Source organism: Crinia signifera, chromosome 2, assembly GCF_055691185.1.
Source record: "Crinia signifera chromosome 2, ASM5569118v1, whole genome shotgun sequence".
In the NCBI taxonomy this organism is placed as follows: Eukaryota; Metazoa; Chordata; class Amphibia; order Anura; family Myobatrachidae; genus Crinia; species Crinia signifera.
This window is the reverse complement of record NC_139218.1, coordinates 61,497,542-61,516,894: the sequence shown is the minus strand read 5'-3', so window position 1 is coordinate 61,516,894 and position 19,353 is coordinate 61,497,542. Positions and strand designations below refer to the sequence as shown.

Genomic DNA, 19,353 nt, shown 5'->3' with positions numbered 1-19,353 from the left:
AGGGAGCTCTGCAGAACCTACCAAATCCACCACTGCAGAACCTACAATTAGAGGTGTGGGTAACACATCCCAACAAAGTCACCCAGTCCTGCCTGTCTGATCAGTGGAACAGTCATCTAGAATTGGGGCAGTTGGCAGTTGGTTTCAGTGGTGGGGAGCCCCACCAACTTCCACCCCAAATTTCTGCCAAACATGGTTGGACCTCACTGGCAGTTGGGCAGCTCCCTAATTGAATTTTGAGCACCCCTACTCTGAACCCGATTCTGATTGGGATGAATGTTGACAATGGTGATAAACCCAGGATGACAAAGTGCTAAAGTTCTAAAGTTACAACATACTGTACCTCATTCATAAAATAACTTACTTTTGCATGTATAAAGTTATGAGTCATCATGCATCCGTGTCCAAAAGAATCCATAATAATGAAATATTACATGAAATTTGTATGGCTTCTGCCATAGCCTTTTTTTTTTAAATCAATGTATGAATACGTATATGAGGAGATTTCTGCAAACAGACTAGAACATACAAACACTCACTATTAGTATTTTAATTATACATTTAAAAAAAATCAGAAAGTGGCAGCAAGAAATGTTCTAATGGATCTCCAGTTATTTTCTGCCCCATAAATCCTGCCATCTGCCTCAGTATAGGGTCACAGCTGCGGCGCTTAGCCCAGGCTACAGACAATAGTGCTGTATATCTATAATGCCCTCCTATTCTGCAGAGATGTACAACCTGGAGAAAAATACACACAGTGATTAATGCATGCAATACCCATCAACTGACCGAGAGTGAGGGGATCCTGCTTGCTAGAGCTTAGCAAGAGGTCAGAGTGAAAGAGAAACAAGACATCAGGAAGGAATCTTGTTTTGTAACGCGGACAGACATGAGCAATTACAGAGATGAAGTTTGTATTAGAGAAGTATGAATCAATCACCCAGCTAGAACATGGATATGACGGGGCTATAGTGTGACCGCTGTACAAGCAGGGGAAATCCAATGTGTCCTGTGCAAGTGAAAGGGTTCCCTAATTATTAGGCTGGATACCAGGGTATTTAATATTTGATAATCCAGTATGAAAATATGTCATTTTAAAGGTTTGTTAACAGTGGCGTAGCTTGGTTTGGGGCGCCCCCCCCCCCCCCCGCCTCCCCGCCGCCCCCCCCCCCCCCCCCATCGCCGCAGGCTTACCTGTCTGCGCGTCCCGGCTCCCCTCCTGGCTTCAATTAATTCTATGCACACGGACCACGATAAAATGGCCACTCCCATACCACAGACAGTTTCAGAGAACTGTCTGCTTCATGGGGCGGCCATTTTATCGTGGTCCGTCTCCATAGAGTTGGTTGAAGCCAGGAGGGGAGCTGGGACGCGCAGACAGGTAAGCCTGAGGGGGATGGGGGGTGGGGGCATTACTATAGCACCGCAGCCCTCCGGTGCCCCCACATGCACAGCGCCCCCGACCCGCAACATGCAGCACGGGTGGAATCTGCGTCTCTTGAGAGTGTATGTTTGCTATATATGGGGGTAAGTTCTTTCACATTTTGTTTCACTGTTCTTGATAAAAGTGCACCAGCACTGAAATGTTGAACACATACAGTGTGTTTTGGCTTTTATTTTCGTCCTTTGAGTGCCACCGTGAGAGCTCTCTTTTCCATTACTATACATTGGGGAGCAATTCCAGCCCCCAAGGCAGGCACCAGGGCATCATATACTTGTCATCTCCTGTGGGCACAGGAGTGCCGGGCTTCTTTGTCTCTATATATATATAATATATTTATATAAATATTATATATATATATATAAATAATATATATATATATTATTTATAATTATATATAATTACTACTGCTTGAATAAAAATTTTGAGGGGGTAGATGGGGGGTGCTGTCCCCGGGTGCTGGGAGGAGGGGGGGTCCATGCGGCTGCTGAGGGGTGGGGGTACCTTTCAGCCTGAGGTCGGATGGGATGATGTGCGCCGTTACTGCGGCGAACGTACAGTCAGTGGCTGGGGTCCCTCCGGCGCATGGGAACTAGTACTAGTTCCCATGCGCTGGAGGGACCGCCAACACTGACAGTCCATTCGCCGCAGGGCCCGGCTGCCGGGGAGGAGGTACAGCAGCGGCGCACATCATCCGACCTCAGGCTGACAGGTACCCCCCCTCCCCTCAGCAGCCGCAGGGACCCCCTACTCCCGCAGCAGCTGTGCACAGCTTCCCCAGCGCTGCACGCTGTGGACCCGCTGCGGGTGCCTGGACCCGCAGCGGGACCATTTACACCGCCATTTACACGGGTCCTATCCAGGTTCTACCCAGGTCAGGACCTGGGTAGAGGACCCGTGTAAATGGACACGGATATACCCCATTTACACCGCCGATGATCCGGGTCTGACCCGCCGCTGACCTGTATTTTTTGGCGGTGTAAAAGGGGTATACAGTAAGTGTCTTGTCCTTGTCAAACTGGAGAATAAATGACATCCTTATAGTAACGTGCAGCCAATGCACTTAGTGGCAGAGGGTGAGATGTACTAAGCATTGAAAAGTGATAAACCCTGTGGTGGGATTCAAATACATTAGCAACAGGTTCTATGTCCTAATGAGCAGGGGCGTAAGCTCATATCAGATGCTCAGAGGCGAGATAGACAGTGGTAGCCCCACACCCCACCCCACACACACACTTCTCATCTCTCAGGTTAATCTGAGACTACAGACAGTATAATATATAAGGGTGTTATAAGTCAGGATGTGCTCAATTGGCATGTGCCAGAAAAGCGTGTGTGCGCACCCCCTCGCAACATAACCATCTCTGCGCACCCCCTCAACACATTCCCATCAGTGAGCACCCTTTCATCACTGTGTACCCCCTCATCACATCCATCACTGCGCATCCCTGAACATTTCCATCACACTCCATCATCTCATGCCCATCACTGCACACCACCTCACACCACCTCACTACTACACACCACCTCATCACTGCAGTCCCCCCATCACTGCACACCACCTCACTACTACACACCACCTCATCACTGCAGTCCCCCCATCACTGCACACCACCTCATCACTGCAGTCCCCCCATCACTTTACATTCCCATCACACCCCCTCATCTAACCCCCATCACTGCCCCCCATCCGGGAGCCCCCCTCATCACTGCACCCCCATCCGGGAGCCCCCCTCATCACTGCACCCCCATCAGTGAACACCCTCTCATCACTCCACTCCCGGTCACCTCACATTCCATTTACACCACACCCCCTCATCACTGCACCCCCATCAGTGAACACCCCCTCATCACTGCACCCCCATCAGTGAACACCCTCTCATCACTCCACTCCCTGTCACCTCACATTCCATTTACACCACACCCCCTCATCACTGCACCCCCATCAGTGAACACCCTCTCATCACTGCACTCCATATCACCTCACACTCCATTTACACCACACCCCCTCATCACTGCAGCCCCTTTCACTGAGCACTAACTCAGTGACCCATAACTGTGCACCCCCTCATAACTGCGCACACCCATCACATCCCCATCAACACAGGATCCTCCCCCTTATTTCCAACATACAGATCCCCATTGGGGGGTGCGAACGACCTGAATCCCACCACTGGATAAATCCCTCAAAACATCCTTTAACATGGCAGTTAGCAGCTGATTGGCATTTTATCACTTTTCGAACTTAGTACATCTGGGCCACTGTGTGCCAACTTTCCTAAAGTGTAAGAAAAATCTGAGTGGCAACCACATTCCGCATAGAAGTTGAATCAGTTTGTTAATGAAAGGTCCACTACTAGGGGCAAAAGTAGTTAAAATATGATATCAATGTTTGAAAAATGTGGCTATATAGTATTCTCGCCAACCTTGCTGCTGAAGGTCTATGTGGCAATTTTGGGGGTGGGGGGGGGAGGGGGGGTGATGATGATAATTTGCATCATCAAGGCCTCAAATGGCAATACATTTGGATGCAATTCATCACACAGAAAGAGGCTGGACTATGGTGGTAAATAATACCAAACTGGGGGCGGGGCTCTGATGATGTCATACACAGCACACTACTTATCATACATTAAATGCAAAATCTGGACATCTGGAAATGGAGAAGTCTAATAGATATTCCGGGATATTAGGCAAGTACTGTACTGTATGTTGTATATTTTGTGTTCCCTGGAACCAGATACATTTTCGTCCCGAAACATTTGAAAAATTAGCATCAACATGTCTATCTGCCCTTTCTTATGTTGTTATGCTGGGCAATACCACAGATAGTCTTTGCATCAAGGCATCAATTTCAGGATAGAATGCTAATGATGTAATGGTAATTAATTCAGTTGCTTTAGCTAAAGTACATACACTAAAATAGCTTGAAGTCACCACATGCATCGTTCTCCAATGATTATTGAGATTGATTGAATCACTCAGGTTTCTAATTGTTCACAGCAGGAAATAGAAGCAGCCGGTGACTACTAACATTGACTAAACACACAAACCACAGCTGACCATATTAAAAGAAACATGGGATCAACAGTAGCTGCATAACTCAATGGTTCCCAAATTGGGTTGGTGGTCCAGGACCAATTAAAATTGTTTATGGTCAATGTAATAAGCAAAACCAGTCCAATCATAAAATATGTGGACAAACAGATGGGAAACCTGTAACTCATAACATAACTAAACCTAAGGGGGACATATAAACACATTTTACTTAATTTAATATTTCTTTCTAAATTTCTCAATAGGGTGCAGTCAAAACAAGATTGAGTCTCTAGGAGCTATTCAATAAAAGTTTGGGAACCACTGGCCTAACTGGTTTGCCAAACAGTAATCTGATTATCCTATATAATAAAAGTCTAACATTGCTCTTCACCTCTAGGGGGCAATTCAAATAGTCTACATGCCGATGGCCATTAGATGGCATCCAAAGGAGCAACTCAAGTGTTGCTCCATCCAACCACACACAGCCACGGACACTGACATTGTGGTTGTGTTCCGTCATTTTAATGAGCTGGGAACTAGCCAATGTATATACTGTAAACTGATCACTACACAACTTATGTTGCCACCTAATCTCAAAACTTTGTATCTGATACAAACCATTTGCCATGAAAGGGGAGAAAATACATTTACATTTTCCCTGTGCAAGCTCAATTATGTAGTCCATAAATGTTATACCCCTTATCTACCGGCCTAAACCCCGGGTTTTTCTGGGTCGACCCGAAACTCAGGTCAGTGGAAACTGCCACAAGGAAAATATCCAGAGTCTACTCAAGTGACTTGGGTTTTATCCCAGGACACAGGCAGGGATTTTAGAGAGTAAAACGGATAACAAGCTGTCCGGGCAAGGTTTCCTTGCCCGGACAGGGGAGGCTGGCCATTGCACAGCCACCTACTGCTGCCTGTCCACCAGTTACCTGCCCACCGGTGACCACTCGCCGATGCCTACCCACCGATGCCCGCCCACCAAGCAGTGACTTCATTCTGGTGCTGTATGCCCATCAATGCCCGCCTACCCTGCTGCCCTGCATTCCTGGGTTTGCCATTTCAGTGGAAAAAGTGTCAACCCAGGAAAAACCCATGAAAACAGGGCAGTGGAGACCTGCTATCCCTGGTCAAAAATCCTGTGTGTAACCTTTTGGTGGAAGAGTGGTATTAGACAGATTTATGTTCACACTGCAATTCCATACCTCCCAACTTTTTCAATTGAAGAATAGGGCCACTCGCGCGCCCAAAAAGGGGGCGTGTTGTATGCAAATGAGGGAGTGGCTTAGGCAAATTTGGCCGCACGGTACAGTCACTGCACCACTGAATAGACGCTGTGAATTAGGCCGCACGGTACAGTCACTGCGCCACTGAATAGACGCTGTGAATAGGTGGATTGTTCTCTAGCCAGAACTTGAATATTTTTTTCATTATATAAAAAAACAAAAACATTTCTAGCATATTTTTCTTAATTGGGCCAAATTAACCATCCCTCATGAAATCTCAAAATTTCAACCGATTTAGGTAACGGCTCAAAACAGGTTAACAGAGTTGGGATCCCGACCCCCAGGCATGATGTCATAATCATAGATTTAGGGGGCAGGCGGTAGACTAAAATCACCAGTGTAGAGGTCAGACATGAGGATGTTTAACAAGTTTCCTTCTAAATAGAGCAAGGAAATTAGCATTGTTATTGCTTACACTGCCAGGTAATAGATAGTATATAAAAATACAACAAATACAATTGTGAATACATGTTCTTTTACAAAATAAAATGGAATGTGTCTATTTGAAGTTATATAGCTCATAAAAATGGATGTATTCTCCCGGAATGTCTTGCAGAGAGACTGATAGTGGTGAATTATTAGATCCTCAGCAGTTTGACATCTAATTTTCTGCCCTCTTTTTAAAGATTTGTCTTTATTATGTTATACTGTATGTCACAGACAAAAGACTTGGTTTTATTATTTACTGCTGCACATGAGCAGTCATGCACAGAGCTGACGGGCAGCATTTCCAGCATTATTCTGCCAGTGTGCGGTCCCAGCTTACTGAAGTGCAGGTACCACAGCAGCATCGTGCTCTGTACCAGTAACTAGGGCCCCAGCAGAATCAGAGCGCTATCATTTTCTCTTGTTGTTCACAACAAACATCTGATTCCCTGGGGTGCTGCCCGGCCCAGCTGCTCTTATTCAGCTGACCCCTTAGTGTCTGGAGATAAACCTTTTTATTTGACAGGGCAAGCGATGTACAATAGATATCAAAAAGTATCAGCTGCAGTGATGAACACATGCCGGGTACAGATATAAGACAGTGGGGCAGATTTATTAAGCCTTAAAAATAGATAAACGCGAGGCGAGGGTGATTAAGAGTGCCAATCAGCTCCCAATTGCCATTTTTCAAATACAGCCTTCAACATGACATTTAGGAGCTGATTGGCTGGACATTTATCACTTTATCACCCTCGCATTTATATTTTTTTAACGCTTTATACATCTGGCCCTATAGGCCTAATTTGTTTTTAAAATGGGAAAAAAAAAACATTTTAAAAACAGGTGGGGTAGATGTAACACGTGCAGAGAGAGTTAGATTTGGGTGAGATTTTTTCTGTGCAGGCTAAATACTGTCTGCTTTATTTTTACACTGCAATTTAGATTTCATACACCTCATTCAAATCTAACTCTCTCTCTGCCCATGTTACATCTGCCCCACCTGCAGTGCAACATGGTTTTGCCCATTTTGAGAACAAATGAAATTGTCCCCATGTCATGACAGCCACCTGCTACACCGCTGCAACATACCTCCAAACTTTCGAGTGAGCTGAGAAGGGACACTGTAAGCCCTGACATTTTGGGGGCATGGCCTAGTGAAAGGGGACGTGGCTTATACGTGCAACACTACCACAAGGAAACGCCCCCTTTTTGACAATGTGGGGGGAATGCTCAGCAGCCCCTTCTGCTGCAGCGTCTATTCACGGGTGACAGGGGCGACTGGACTCCCAACTGCCCCCCCACCGCGGGACACTGCCGGCCCCGGGCATTCCCGCGAAAAGCGGGACAGCTGGGCGGTAGGCTGCAACCATCACCAAGTCAAAAAGCTCCATTCTAAGGATATGACCATCTTTGGTGTTATTCTTTTTTACATTTAATACTCAGAAGTGGGCATTTGGGAAAGTTACCCATAGCAACCAATGAGCTTCAAGCTGTCATTCATCTAGTACATTCTATGAAATTATAGGTTAAAAATGATTGGTTGCTATGGATAACTTCTCCACTTTACACATCTCACTTGTGTCACATATTAATTGAAAGAATGGAGGACTTCTTACACACACAGAATATCACAGAGAGACCGGAGCTATTCAATTAGCCGTGTTGTGTTGTGTCAGGAGATTACCGCTTCTATAAAATGCTGTTTAGTCGCAATAAACTGCATTCTTCAGACTTACTGCAAGTACCAGGTGCAATTCTGATAGCATGGATGATAAGCTCGCAACTCACATCATGGCACTAATTTTGTCAGATTTCGGCATGTACCTCATGAGTAAGCGGTCAGGAATCCACGGCATTTGAATAGCTTTGAGCACTCATTCCCAGTGCTTCTTAGTAGCACATTCAATTGAATTCCTCCCATTGTGTTCTACAGCATTTGGAAAACTTTTAAAGAGGTGAATTTGTGTTGCTAGAATAAAGACACTTGATGATTCAGTCAATTGCTACTGTGCAGTGGGTACCGGGTGTAAGTCAGACTCAATCGCTGCTGTGCGAATTTACAGAGGCCTGGGTTCAGACAGTCACTGCCCAGACAGAGGGGCCGATTCAGATCGCAGGGCAGCCCAGTGATCAGTTAGTCTCCTCCCCACCAGAGTGAAATCCTGCCCAAGTGCACAGCTGTGAATGCGATCGCAGATGAGTGAAGGGGGGGAAATCCACTAGATTCCCCCGCCCCCTGTGTGCAGCGTCGCACAAGTCTAGACTTACTCAGCACCAGTGGCGTAACTAAAAAATCCCCCCCCTCCCCCGCCAAAATTTCGTCAGCCCCCCCCCCCACCACCCAGATTTAGAAAAGTGTTTGAGTCCCGTCTCTGCCCTTTTTGCAGCCAGTGGTCGGTCCTGCCCCCTTCTTCCACTAGCTGGCTGCCCTGCTGTAACCCTTAATCATTCCCTGAGTTTTGGTGTACCCCTTGTCAACATACAATGATGGATACAAGTGCTGTTTTTGCCACATGCACTATACCAGCACTATTTCACACTTACATTGAACTTCAGTATGTGTGAATGCAGAAATGCAGATAACATAGAGAAAAATGTGGGGAACAAAGGACAGTTCAGAGTCGAGGATGACCCCTAGGCAACGAGCTTGTGGGGAAGGGTAGATTGTAGAGTTGTCAACAGTGATGGAGATCTCAGGATGGCAACTGTTCTTAGCTGGTGGGAATATAAGTAATTCCATTTTGGAAATATTGAGTTTGAGTTGGCGAGAAGACATCTAAGGTGAGATGGCAGAGGGACATTCAAAGACTTGGCCCAAAACCACTGGTGACAACTCTGGGGTTGATAGATAGATTTGAGTATCATCCGCATATAAATGATACTGATGGGTTTGCTCTGGGTAGTTTCGTCCCACAATCCAAAAATATATACTGATTAATTGGCTTCCAAAGTTAACCCTGGAATAACGTGTGTGCGTGTACATATGGTATCATGGGTTTGATTCCCACCATGGCTCTAAATGTGCAGAGTTTGTATATTCTCCCCGTACTTGTGTGGGTTTCCTCCGGGTACTTCATTTTCCTCCAACAATCCATAAATACACTGGTAGGCTAATGGGCTCCCAACAAATTAACCCTAGAATGTCTGTGTGTGCATGTACATGTGGTAGGGAATTTAGATTGAAAGCTCCACTGGGGCATGGACTGATGTGAATGTTCAAATATTCTCTGTAAAGCGCTGCGGAATATGTGTGCGCTATATAAATAACTGGTAATAAATAATAATAACAATAATAATAAACACTGATGTGCTGTTGCCGGGATCATAGGAGAGGGCAGGTTTCACTTGTATTCGCATGATTGATTTATTATTCTCTTTGATACTGTAAGAGGTGAAACAAGAAAAGGTACAGCGGGAGAAGTGCTGCTCTAGTACAACTCCTCTTTACTGTTCTGTGGGAGTGTCAAGGGCACACAGACAGGAATGTGTGAGCTATTCAGAGATGAGGGTATGCAGCGGTCTGTCTGATATCGGATTGATCTTTGCAGCAGGGATAAGGGTGTGCAAATGCTCACTGATTGTGATGACAGTTACTTTCACAAGCAGATAAATAGTGCCAGTCCAGCTTCTAAAATGCCAACTCTTTCTGAATACAAAGATCCACATTTACTTCCGAGCACCTATCTGCAGCGGACCTGCGACATCTGTGACCCAGCCCCTTATAGATGTCCCTTAGTTAGTGGGCCAGCTGAGACATGTGCTGTTTGGTCCATTGATTATATGCAGCAATAATAATAGGAACTCACTAGGCGACATCAGTAGAGGCAAAGTATGTCGGTATAATTATACTATTTCTGCCTCAACACTTTAATTCTCATCACTTGTCTTTTTGGCAGCTATGATACGTACAAGTAAGCCTGCAATTGACAAGCTGTTATTAAATCTGCACTATGAAAAGTATGTTAAACATTCTACAGGCCTAGAACCAAGAATGTATTTACTTTGGTGCCAACGTAAGAACAGGAAACTGGTTATCACTCAGATATTGCTGATGTCTCACCTCAGAAAACCTGCACGATATGTTTAATAATATATATTTAAAGGAAAAATCCTTTTAGGCGGTTCTCGTTCACAGGGCTATTGTGTCCCCTGTGGAAATTGTAATTTGGTGGGAAGGAGCTGAGTCCTAGTGGTCTAAGCCATGTCACATTGAATGACACACTGTCATTTTCAATCCAATTTTTCGATAGAATTTAGCTGGGACAGCTGAGCGATCTCAGTTTCCCAGTACTACTGCTGTAGCTGACCAACGAAGAGAAGAGATTTCATGCTGTTCCACCCAGTACAGCAGGGGTGGCCAACCGGTCAGAGGTAAAGAGCCGAAAAATATCGGTAGTCAAGCTAAAAAGCCGACATCATGCGCGCGCCCCAAAAAATATGCCTCCAATAGTGCCAGATACATATATGCCCCCCACGGTGCCAGGTATGCACCGCACAGTGCCGGGTATGCCCCCACAATGCCAAAAAGCTGGTATGCCCCCACAGTGCCACAAACTGCTATGCCCCCACAGTGCCACAAACTGCTATGCCCCCACAGTGCCACAAACTGCTATGCCCCCACAGTGCCACAAACTGCTATGCCCCCACAGTGCAAATTTCCCAGCAGCAGCACTCACCGTTGTTGCTGCTGCTGCCGGGCGGGGCGAGGACAGTCTGGTGTCACCCTGCAGTCCTGTCATGTCACAGATGGGAGGAGAGCACAGCACACCGCGCGTCTCCTTCCCCTCACTTCCCTGTGACTGGGCCGCCCACCAATCAAAGCTCACTGGCCGACTTCTGATTGGCTGCTGGCCCACGAGCTCTGATTGGCGGACGGCCCAGTCACAAGGATGCACAGTAAGGGGTAGGAGAGATGCGCGATGTGTGCTCTCCTCCCCTCCGAAGGAGAAGGGATTCAGGGAACCGGCAGCAGGGGGGACTGGGACAGACGGTGGGTGGCGGGCAGCAGTGGGAGCAGGAGCCGCACTTTACAAGGGAGAGAGCCGCATGAGGCTCAAGAGCCACAGGTTGGCCACCACTGCAGTACAGGTTACATAAGCGCACCTGTGACTTGTCTTTTCTGGGTCACACATGCGTACTACACTGGAGGGCCAGATTATGGGTCCCATAAGCAGTTTTTACCCCCCCCCCCCCCCAAAAAAAAAAAACCCCATAAAACATAATAAAAAATTACAATATTTCCCACCCAATTACAGTATAGCCACCCAAATTTAACAATAGTAATTGAAGGCAGGGACTGTATTTGTGCAGTCTGTCTCCTGGCAACAGAACTCCACCAATAGCGCCAAAGAACCCCAGCAATAGCTACAACTGGCTTTACAGTGATAGCCACCACCAGTTGTAGCCTTTGATAAATGATAAAGTACAGCAGTAATTAAGGCTATATGGTGCTTCGTACATAGACCCCTTAGACCAGTAGTTCCCAATTCAGAATGTATTGCACGACTGGAAATTTGCAGCGGTCACCATTCAGTTAAACCCCCCGCTCGAGTGACGTCCAGTCTTGCAAATTAATGTACTTGCTGTGCATATGGAGGGGGACAGCTGCACATCCATTCCAGTGGCATAAGTTCTTCCCAGTAGCCCGGGGACAAGATAAAATTGGTGCCCCCCACCCACATACATACATACAAACACACACACACACAGCACCTTCTATAAATACTGTATATGTATGAATGTGTGTATGTCTGTATGCATGTTACGTCTATGGTCCTCCATTGCTCCCAGGGTTACGCCTCCGATCTATTTGCAGCCAAGCGAATATGTCCAAATCCTGTTGTAACACACACCCTCCCTTAACAGGCTTTGGCACGCCTACATTTTTCCTGACATTACCAGCATTTCTTTTTTTACACACCAAGAATTCCTAGTAAATGCCCGGTTACCACACCCAATCATCTTGCAACAAGCTCGCGAATACAAAAAGTATCAGTACTTGATCGGTGGAAGGCTTGGCGCATGCGTACTGCACGCTGTACTCATTCAGTCTATGTGCGTAGACACCCTGGGATGTTTCAAGGCTCTTGCAGGGATGCCTCCGGCGGGTGGTACAGGACCAAATCAAATAATTTATGGTTAAAGTGACATGAAAACTTGTATCCCAATGGTGCCATGAAAATACTGATGGTACTATAAGGTGCCATATTTCAAGAAAGTTTAGGAACCACTGCCTTATACTATAATTCCATTGGTGCTAGGACTGATGGGAATTGTTCTACATTTACTGTTGAGCTGGGTATACACTGAGAAATATGTTGTTTGGTCTGGCAAATTGGATGATATATTGTTCACCTCGCTGTGGACATTGTCACATTTGTGCTGCACATCACGCCTGACAATATCATTAGCAACAACATGTGTGCTAATTAAACACTAATCATTCTTCATTTCACACCTTTAACTTCGTTCTATATGTTAGCCCATTGATCAGACATACTGGGTGCTCCACATAGCGCTCCAGCTTAAGGCACTGAGTCTGCAGTTTTCAACCTGGGTGTTGCAGATGACTTGCAGGGATGTCATGGGTTTGTGTTCCAGGACCAAATCAAATTACTGTATCTATGGTCAATGCGATAGGCAAAACTAGTGGCCGCCAGTCATAATACGTGTGGACAAAAATGTGTAACCCTACCCACTACCACATACTGTAACTGAACCTAAGGATAACAGGTAAGCAGCATTGACTTAATATTTGCTGAATTTCTCAGTAAGAAACGATCGGCCTAAGGGGGAAAATACAGATACTATAATTAGCTTTATGTCAAGAAAATGGGGGAACCACCACATTGGTTAATACAGTATGTTGGTGCTATAGAAAGTAAATTCCTGTTGTCCTCTGGCCTCTGCTCATAACCCGCCAGAACTAACCTGTCTGGAATGAACGAGCAGTTTGCAACGGTTTGATAGAACGAGGGCTGCATAGGCACAAGTGTATTTAAGAACTTGTGAATTTGGCGACTGTTTATTAAAGTTATTGAAGAAGAACAGATTACCCAGGAAGTAATGTGACAGGTGTTTCAGCCAATTAGGTAGCCAAGGGGTGGTAGATTAGAGAGGGGTATATTAGGAGGAGTATGATGATGATGCTGCTTCCTCTTGGAGTCTGGAACCCCCCTCCCTCTTCCCTTGCTCTCTCATGTGCTACCTGGCCTTTTGGCTGTCATCTAATTTGGTTTAATATACATTTTATTCAAATTGGTGAGAAGTTGCTCTCGACCAGCGGTCATGTGAGGTGTCAGATGGTCGCTGTGCGGTATTGCCCCCCTTTGCCAGGACGGATAACCACTTCATGGAAGTGTCCTAGCCATGCCATAGAAGGGGCGGTGAGTCCGTCACAGCGCAGGCTGCACCTTGCGATAGGGGGTGTTATGGATTGGGCATTTCAGTCGCCGCCATGATTAGCACCCTTGACTGGAGCTGGTCTCCAAGTGCTTTCTTAGCCATCCCTTTTACAAACAGGGTCATACCAGTTAATAAATATACATGACCTTTCAACTTATGCAGTTGTTGTCCGTGTTGTTATTTTTAGTAATAAGAGGTGTCCGTGTGAGTTATTTCTAGGTGTAATATAGAGTTAAGTTATGGGTTAAAGGTCAATCATTATAATTCAATAGGCGCCTTAGTGCACAAATGCAAATTGTTCCAATGATCTACATTGCTGCATCTTTATTGTTATATCAAATGAACTGTTTCCTGGAAAGGAGATTTTCTTCATAATATAATATTACTATCTAATAGCCATGAATAGAAAACTACTTCAGGCTTGAGGGGCTTATTTATCAAGCCGCACTTTTCCATAATTGTATTGGTCCCAGCTTAATGCAGGAGATTTTACAGAATGTCAATGGGGATTACAATAGGAACATCCTTCTAATGCAAGATTGCATAAGGAGGCAATCACACTGCAGAAGGATCTTCTGATTCCTCTCCGACTGACTTTGTTTGGCCCTCAGATCTGGCATTGTGCACATGTACATTGTTAGATTCTTCCAGAGGAGTCCTTCAAAGATGTGAAAGACTCCTCAGGTATTCTATAAATATAAATCACACAGACAAAAATTTGCGCTACCTCTGTTCCTGTGAGTTGCATTTAGTAACTAGCGGGGATATTTATGTAAACAATTACTACCCATGCTACAATGTAAATATAAAAAGTCTTACATTTAGGGCGAGATGTATTAAAATGAAAATGCGGTAAAACCCCCGTTTTACCGCATTTTTATATTTACAAAAACCCGTCCGCACCGATATCGCCGGGCAGGGCCTATAGAAGCCTATGGGCTTTTTTTCGCCGCCTCGCCAACCCCCCCTCCCTTGGGCTTACCTTATGGAAAGGTCCTCCTGGACCCTGGAAGGTAAACCCCTCCTCCCCCTAGCAACGCAGCCGGTCATCCTTCCGGCTGCAGGGGGGAGGAGGAGGCGCCGGGGTAAGCCTGCTCAGCTGTCCCCGGGTTGAGGGGAGAAGCAGGCGGCAGGGAAGTGACGGAGACTCCCCGCACACCACAGTACACGTATCGCAGGGGGTCTCCATCACCGCACTGCGATGCCAGCCGTATATGTTAGTACATATGCGCTGGCATCGCGGCGGGCAGGCGGTGAAGGGCGGCGATGTATTTTAATACATCCCACCCTTACTCCTTAATGTTATAAATGGGAAAATCCTATATAATCCATGGTATCACAGCATACTGGGGGTGACACTGCTTGACTCGGTCCCCAAGGTACTTGCTCTGGGGACTGATGTTTTGGATCTGAGCATGCTTATATGCGATATTCGCATGTGCGGGGCTGCTGTGCGGATGCCTTTCGGTGACTTGTTGCCAAGGCGATCACATGGGGGTAGGGGGGGATGGGTGGGATTGCGGGATGTATTTGGTCAGGTGGCTGGCGTATGGGGACGCCCAGCATTTTCTGCTGGCGATGCACACATGCGAATGTATGTGCACGGAAAACATCCGTTGCCTTGAGCAGGGATGGACGCTCAGCGGTGGGAATTTGCTCACCCAATGCCTTAGCGAGCCTTACTGAATTAGACCCCCTATGCACTAATCTCTTCCCTGTCTTGTCCCAAAGGACATGACTTATCCCATGGAAGCATCAATTGCTTTGCAACAGGTAAATATTGAACTTTCCTAATGTTTTATCGTCTCAGATCTTTATGCACTGATTAAATTAAAGGATTTGTATGATGTGTCTTCCTCAGCTTGGGAATATTGTGTTCTAATGGATGATGCTATAAAAGAATAATAAGCAAATCTTAATGCAACCATAGGCATAAATGCATCCAGGGAAAATAATCATTCACATTCTGGTTACCCCAAGGGAGTGTCACCTCGATCCTAAGTGCACACTAGAAAGGTACATTTTTCTTTATTTTGATATTTACCTTCCACTAAATACACTTCCCCTCCTTGAAGTCCGGCTTTGATTAATGTATCTGTGTAAGTTGTTTCAGTATTATTTCTATGGTTAACTACACTAGCATTAACCCTTGCACTCACTGCCTATGTGGGCTGGTGCTAATGTATGCCCCTGCAACACTGATCATAGACTGTTTTGTTTGTGCCCCTCCATGCAGCCTCCCCGCACTGCTGTACTAATGACATATTGTTATCCTGCTGCCTCTTAACACCTTCTGCCCCAGCAGGTCTCAGGTTCTATGCTTTGTATCCCAGGATGCTGGTGCTCCCACTCTTCTTTTCACAACCTCCAGAAAACCCCACAGTCATCCTTTCTTCTTAACACAATAAGTCATTGCAAGTCTTCCCTGCTGAATGGGCCACACACAGTGCACAAGGTGAGCCCAGCATATGAGAGGCTGCACATCGCCTGATGAGACGCAGTAATGTAGTGTACACATGGTGTTATTCTGACTAACTTTCTATTCCATTTTCACTCTATAGTCACAATCGAATAGAAATTAAATGGTTTTCAGCCGCATTCGATGCCGATTCGATCCCGTTGCACGCTCCCGTTTAGTGTAAATCGAACACTGAATTAGACTGTGCCAGGCAAGACTATATAGTACAGATCTGTTCTACATAATCCAAATCAAATGTGTTTTTCTTCCCTTGCGATTCGATCCTGATCGAATCATTATTGAATCACAATCGCACCGTGTGTACACACCTTAACACTAAAAGTACAGTATCATTATCATGCAATGTTATGTTCTGGTTTACCCTTCGTTCTCTGAGTTACAGCAAGCAGTCAGACATTCAGATCAAGGTGCCACAAGGGTTCCGCAGCTCCGTACAGGTGAATAGATTACACTACCGGACAGTGACTTAGTACAGCAATAAGGAACAACGGATGTGTGCGATTTACCTCCTCTCTCTTATCTGTCTCCGCGATTTGTGTAGCAATCCAATTAGTACCACGGCTGCCCGGATGCCGGCTTTTTTCGAATGTATCCTCTCTGTTGGCTGAGACATAATTATTAGATCCAAGGGCCGCTGTTTCCAAGGCCAAAGTATGAAAACTTAATCGTTTCAGAAATAATTCTTCTCCCCAACGATGTTTCTTTGCTTTAGATACTTGCAAAGTGTCTTCTCAGACAGGTGACTTTTCCAGTAGTGACCTTCAGGTCACCTGTCAACCTCTCCCACTCCAGCTTCTCCCAGGGTCAAGTTCTTTCCTGTGTCTTTTGCTGTCAGTTTTTGTAGTGATCACTTTCCAAAGTGCTGCAGCCCCTGGCTCAGTGCTCAGGGCATATCAGCTGGGAAAGCTCAGCTGTGGCTCCACCTGAGGACCAGACCTGAGTGCCTCGTCCCTCCGTCTCCTTCTCAGAAATATACCAAGACAAGTTTCAAGTCACAGATCGCAGGTAGAGGAGAGTGTGACTCTGCTTTCCAGATCCATCATTTGCTAGGAGACGCTCACACACAACCAGAGCTGTACAGGGACGTCATGAAATCAAAGCCCATGAGAGAGGGGGAGAAAAACAAACACTTTCACACACCAAAAAACACAGTGACTTGGAACTGGCTCCGCACCTGCTGGTTAAAATATTAACTTTCGCTAGGAAGAGGATGCTGGATGCGTGCAAAGTGGACGGTGGATGGAGCATCATTGCCTGCACCGGCTGGGAACACCAGGATCTGCAAGGTGGGTGTTACCACCAGACGGCTTATTTCCTCCTCTCTCCTCATTCTTTCCCTGCTCACTGCAGAATGCTGTGGATGAATTTGGTTACAGGGAACAGCTAAGTCTGTGTAGAGTTCTATGGAACTGGCAGGATGTCTGCACAGACAGCAGAAGAGTTGGTGTGTCAGTAGCAGCAGAGTCATTCAGTGAAGAAGGGGCGGATATTAGATTTAACCCTATCCTAAATAGTCAGACACTGGATAGCAGCATCATTATACAGATCCAATTGATGCAATACAGTATTATTGCTGTATAAATATGACTGTGTGTAGAGATCTCTCTCTCTCTCTCTCTCTCTCTCTCTCTCTCTCTCTATATATACACATACATATACACACACACATAAATATAAATAGCCCCTTTTGTCCGCTCTGTCCCAGGTGCATAATTAGCAAGTTTTTTATTTATTTGTATTAAATCATGTAGAAACTGTTGTGGTACTCTTTACCTAGAACGGCGCCCGCGATTGGCATCGCGGGCGTCGGGGGTAAAAAATCGCGGGCATCGCGGGCACATAAAAAATGGGTGCGACGCGATGCCCGCGATTTTCCCATAGGGATCAATGTTAAAACTGTGATTGGACGCGATTTTACAGTTAAATGCCTCAATGCCCGCGATTTGGCCATAGGAAACAATGTTAAATGGGCCACAGAGCCCTAATAGTGCCCTTGAACTGTGAAATGGCCCCCACAATTGTTAACGCCACCCCACGATCAACGTCAACCCGAAGCGTGGCGAGCGCAGCGAGCCTGCGAGGGGCGGCGGTACGCGTCCTCCGACCTTTTCATACCCCCACTATCCACGTCGGCGTGGAGTCGAGAATAGAATAGTGTGGCGAGCACAGCGAGCCACCGAGCCCGAAGCGTGGCGAGCGGACGTGGATACCTTCACAGGTAAACGCGTCCCTTCCCGTCGCCATGGACACCTGGGAAGCCCACGAGGGGACGCGTATAACTGTGAAGGTATCCGCGTCCCCTCGCGGGGCTCGCTGCGCTTGCCACGCTTCGGGCTCAGTGGCTCGCTGCTTTCGCCACACTATTCTATTCTCAACTCCACGCCGATGTGGATAGTGGGGGTATGAAAAGGTCGGAGGACGCGTACCGCTGCGCTCGCCACGCTTCGGGTTGACGTTGATCGTGGGGTGGCGTTAACAATTGTGGGGGCCATTTCACACTTGACGGTGACTATTTGGGCTCTGTGGCCCATTTAACATTGTTTCCTATGTAAAAATCGCGGGCATTTAGGCATTGAACACTAAAATCGCGTCCAATCTCACTTTTAACATTGATCCCTATGGGAAATCGCGGCCATCGCAGGCATCGCATCGCACCCGTTTTTTAGTGCATTCGATGGTCGTGATGGTCGCCGTTCTAGGTAAAGAGTACCACTGTTGTTTCTGCATCATGTTATGAATTATTGGTATGTACTAACAGCCTAATGCAGGAGATTTCTGCGATGGTGAATTAGTACTGCTGACCGCATTACTACCAATCCTTCTCCAGGAGCCTCCACCTGTCTCCCAAATCTGACACTTGGGGGGCTGATTCAGGATTGCTCGTTGCAATTCGAAGTCGGCCCCAGTCCCCATGGTCGAGGGTTTGCTCAAGTGCATTTCCGCGGCTCCGGCGAATTACACACTCGCTGGTCCGTTCGCTGCGGTGGGGGGAGGGCCCGGGGGCGTGCAGGGGGTGGGAGCAGGGAACACCCATTGTTTTATGGGCATCCCCATAAAAAGGCTTGGCGTTCCCCTGTAGAAGCAGGAGTGGCGATGCCTGCTTGGGGACATCACATGACAGTATAGACTGACTTTGGTACTTGTTTAGTTTCACGGCGCCCAATATATCGGATGCGATATCGTCCAATTTATCGATCCGATGCGATTTTTTTACCTGTTCATAAGCCCACTATCCACTAAGCATGGAGTTGATTTTATAGAGTGTGGCGAGCGCA

At 46.4% G+C, this 19,353-nt stretch overlaps 1 protein-coding gene across 6 annotated transcripts in view; it reads right to left on the bottom strand.

Moving 5' to 3' along the window:
- Positions 1-19,353, bottom strand: part of RAP1GAP2 (RAP1 GTPase activating protein 2) — a 701,910-nt gene that overhangs the window by 330,484 nt on the left and 352,073 nt on the right. The window contains exon 1 of one of the 6 annotated variants that reach the window (XM_083172237.1): positions 16,585-17,544. The exons of 4 other annotated variants lie outside the window; for them this stretch is intronic. In XM_083172237.1, the coding sequence (XP_083028363.1) occupies positions 16,585-16,691 (107 nt within the window). In that variant the 5' untranslated portion in view covers positions 16,692-17,544. Of the gene's footprint in view, positions 1-16,584; positions 17,545-19,353 lie in introns of those variants that run through there. One more of the 6 variants, XM_083172243.1, reaches the window with a different exon arrangement.